We start from the raw sequence: 3275 nt of genomic DNA, 5'->3' as shown, positions 1-3275 counted from the left end.
CCCCACCCCCAACACCACCCCTCCAGCTGATGAATGTCATTACAAAAACAAATCCAGTCTCTCTTCTGCTATTTATTGGGGCCGGAGTCCTTCTTTGGTTGACCACATGCCTGCTTCATATGGACACTTCATATTGGCTGCCCAGTTGTGAGGTCCTCTCAGGATCCAGAAGAGAAATATGCAGTTGTGACATCAGCACAAGGAACTGCAGGGACTTGCTGATGCAGACATATCTGCAGTGCTAGAATTACAGTCCTCCGTACCTTGAAATGGTTCCGGTGCAGGAGCTGGACAGCACACTTAAAGTGGACATGTACTCCCTTTGACTAAAAATCACATCAGCATGCAGCTCTGCATGCTGATATGAAATCATCTTGCATTCATTAGCTAAACAAACATATTTATTTTACTCACAAGTTCTTTTCTTTTTTTCCACTTCCTGGTTCTCTTTGGCGCAAATTATCTAATGTGCCTGAGCATCGCATCCTGGGAAGGTTACATCACAGAGCATTGGTGGGAGATCTCATCTGTAATCTCATGAGAACTCAGGGAAAGGCATTTTCCTCCCCTGAGATGATGCGTTTGTAGATTGTCATTACTAAACATTTCTAAAGGTGCCATTGTTGTTATTTTGAAGATTTGGGTAAAGTTCCTCGTTAACGGTGCAAGGTAAAACTGCCCCTAACACGCACACTGCAGTGGTGCTAAATATTTACTCGCATACGGAGCCAGTGGCTCATATTCCTGGACATGTTCTCCTGAGTATATGAGCCAATTTGGGAAAGGGGGGGGGGTTCAGGGAAATGAGTATAATTCACATTAGTGCGACTTTTATGTAATGTAGCGGAGTGGTATGTAATGCTATATTGCAGCCCATGCAGGGAAAAGAAACACTGTGTGCACACATGTCTAAATTATCTAAGGTCATTGTTAGGGATGCAGCGATACTTTTCAGATACCAGTGCCGATACTTTTCATGAGAACTACCAGGGTTGCAGCGGTTGCAGCTGGGACCTGGTTCTGGCTCTCCACCACTGTCCTGAAATCATTAGTCGATATTGTTTTAGAAAAACTGTCACATGACAATAAATAAAAATGTATCAGTACTCGTATCTGTGAGGACTTGGACAAGTATCAGTACTTGTACTTGCAAAAATGGTATCGGTGCATCCCTTATATATATTTATAAAAAACAAAATCATACATTAAAACAGAGTTGTACAAATCCCAGGAGCTCCGTGTGCTCCTTACAAATGACAGCTGCCTCCTAATTTTTGAATTTCTCTCCAGTCTAGTTTTGGAGCTGGAAAAGTATCTGTACAGGCACTGAGTACGGTACTTGGTATCGGTAAATCCCTAGTCATTGTTGTAACCTGGGGAGGGAATTTTCTTTTTTTTTAGCCCTGCCCATGATAAAGAAATACAGTACATGTACATACCCACTATACATGAATGCATGGCCTGGCTTTTCAGCCGAGCTCTCACCTATCACTGGTTTCCCAATGTATTTTCATTTCTGTTCCCTCTAGCTAGTGTATCCTCCACAGAAATCTACAGGGTACTGCCTCAGGCTGGAGACAGCAGTGGCTTGGCCTGTCACAGCTGAGCTGGGAGCCTCAGATTCTGCAGCGTGCCCAGCACAGCAATGAAGAGCCAGTGGTGGGTCAAACATAAATGAAGAAATTGACTGTATATCCTTTCAATGGGCATGGCTCTAGTTCTATCAAATCTGGTTACACAGCCATAATTAGTGAAGCTGATGCCAGTGATAGCAAAATTCCTGGCAGGAATGGCCAGCCTACGGCAGATGCTGCAGAGGAGAATTGAACAAAATCGTCCTTTGAGGTAGCTGGAAAGAAAACACAGAAATGCCATGACTCCTGCAAATAAAGTATAGATCAACCTTCATCATGAGCCACCAATAGCGCAAGGTCATGCAGGCCTCTTTGGCAAGGGGAAATTCGGCAATCGGCCCATAGTATTGAACGATTCCTCTGCTTCTTCCCCATGGGGACTGACACTTTATAAAACCATATAGTGCATCTGTATATTCAGAGCTACGATAATGCAATGTGTGTACTGGCAAGAGATCCTTGGAATCAGATGTGCTTATCGCACTACTCTTTTTATTACTGTAAAAGTCGGTGTAGTCAAATTACAACTGCACCTCTCCGCAATAAGAAAAAGCAAACACAACACAATAGATTCGATTTACCCTCTTTAACCAGCCGTTTCTGTATGTTATTCCTGTTGTGGTAGTTGCTCCTTGGCTGCGTTTGTGCGTCAGCAGAATCCTGGAGATTTCTTTGCCCGTTTAACTTGCTTCCGTCAGAGTTATTGTTGGCGCTAAAAAAGACAGAGGGAAAGAATCTATTGTCATTTCTGATGTGAACGCAGATTACGCAATACACAAATATACATTTGTAATAACACAGCACAGAGAAATATCCGCTGTGTAATACTGGGATATATCATTTTGACTAGTGGGGTTTGAATAGTAAAGAAAGCTACGAGTTCTTGGTAATTACATGTTTTGCAGCACCAGTGTGTTGAAGTTAAAATGGTAATTCTGTCTTTATGTCAAACGAATCAATAACTAGACGTAAAGATATGTACACATTGCATGAGAATTACTGGCACCGAACATTATGGAGCGCGGAATGACATTCTTATTCTCGCATTAATGTGGCAGCATGCTTTATTACTACTCTCACTTAGCTAATCTGTTCTCAATTTCCAGCTGAAAGGTGAGATCACTCAACCATAGAACTTCATGAATACAAATTAATGTGTATTTTTTGAAAATAATTTGTTCACAAACAGCAGAATTCCATATCAGCAATCACCTGTGAATGAATATGCTGACATTGTGCTTTAAATTATACATACAGCAAAACCAACCTAATGCCTCAATAGCAAAGAGTGGGTAAGCTGACCATGCAAGGGAAGTAACTATTGCATAATGTATGGTGGAATCATGGGACCATCTCATGGTATGTTGGGGGAGCATTGGTTTGAAAAGAGACCCTTTAGGAGATTAGATTTGGTTGGAATTGTCTGGGTTACTGTTGGTCTAACTAAACATTCTGCAGAGGTAGTTCATTCACCATGTACTGTGGGTTGGGTGAAAAAGATCTGCCATGGCCACAATTGCCTGTGAAGGGAAGGAAGGCAAAGGGGCTCTTGGTGAGACACTATCAGGGGCCACTGAAATCTGCCCAAGACATCTGCTGTAGTAAAGCTGATGTGTATGTGTGTGTGTGTGTGTATATATA

General features: G+C 42.2%; 1 protein-coding gene across 1 annotated transcript in view; it reads right to left on the bottom strand.

The window, feature by feature from the left end:
- Positions 1–3275, bottom strand: part of ZMAT4 (zinc finger matrin-type 4) — a 327812-nt gene that overhangs the window by 8545 nt on the left and 315992 nt on the right. Inside the window, exons 7-8 of the mRNA XM_018559909.1 lie at positions 2216–2346; positions 1440–1442 (exon numbers count right to left, since the gene is read on the bottom strand). Of these exons, the coding sequence (XP_018415411.1) occupies positions 1440–1442; positions 2216–2346 (134 nt within the window). The remainder of the gene's footprint in view (positions 1–1439; positions 1443–2215; positions 2347–3275) is intronic.

This window comes from Nanorana parkeri, unplaced genomic scaffold (assembly GCF_000935625.1).
Source record: "Nanorana parkeri isolate BGI_ZX_2015 unplaced genomic scaffold, ASM93562v1 scaffold2, whole genome shotgun sequence".
Lineage (NCBI taxonomy): Eukaryota > Metazoa > Chordata > Amphibia > Anura > Dicroglossidae > Nanorana > Nanorana parkeri.
Note: the sequence above shows the minus strand (reverse complement) of the source record. Positions and strands in the feature narration are given on the sequence as shown.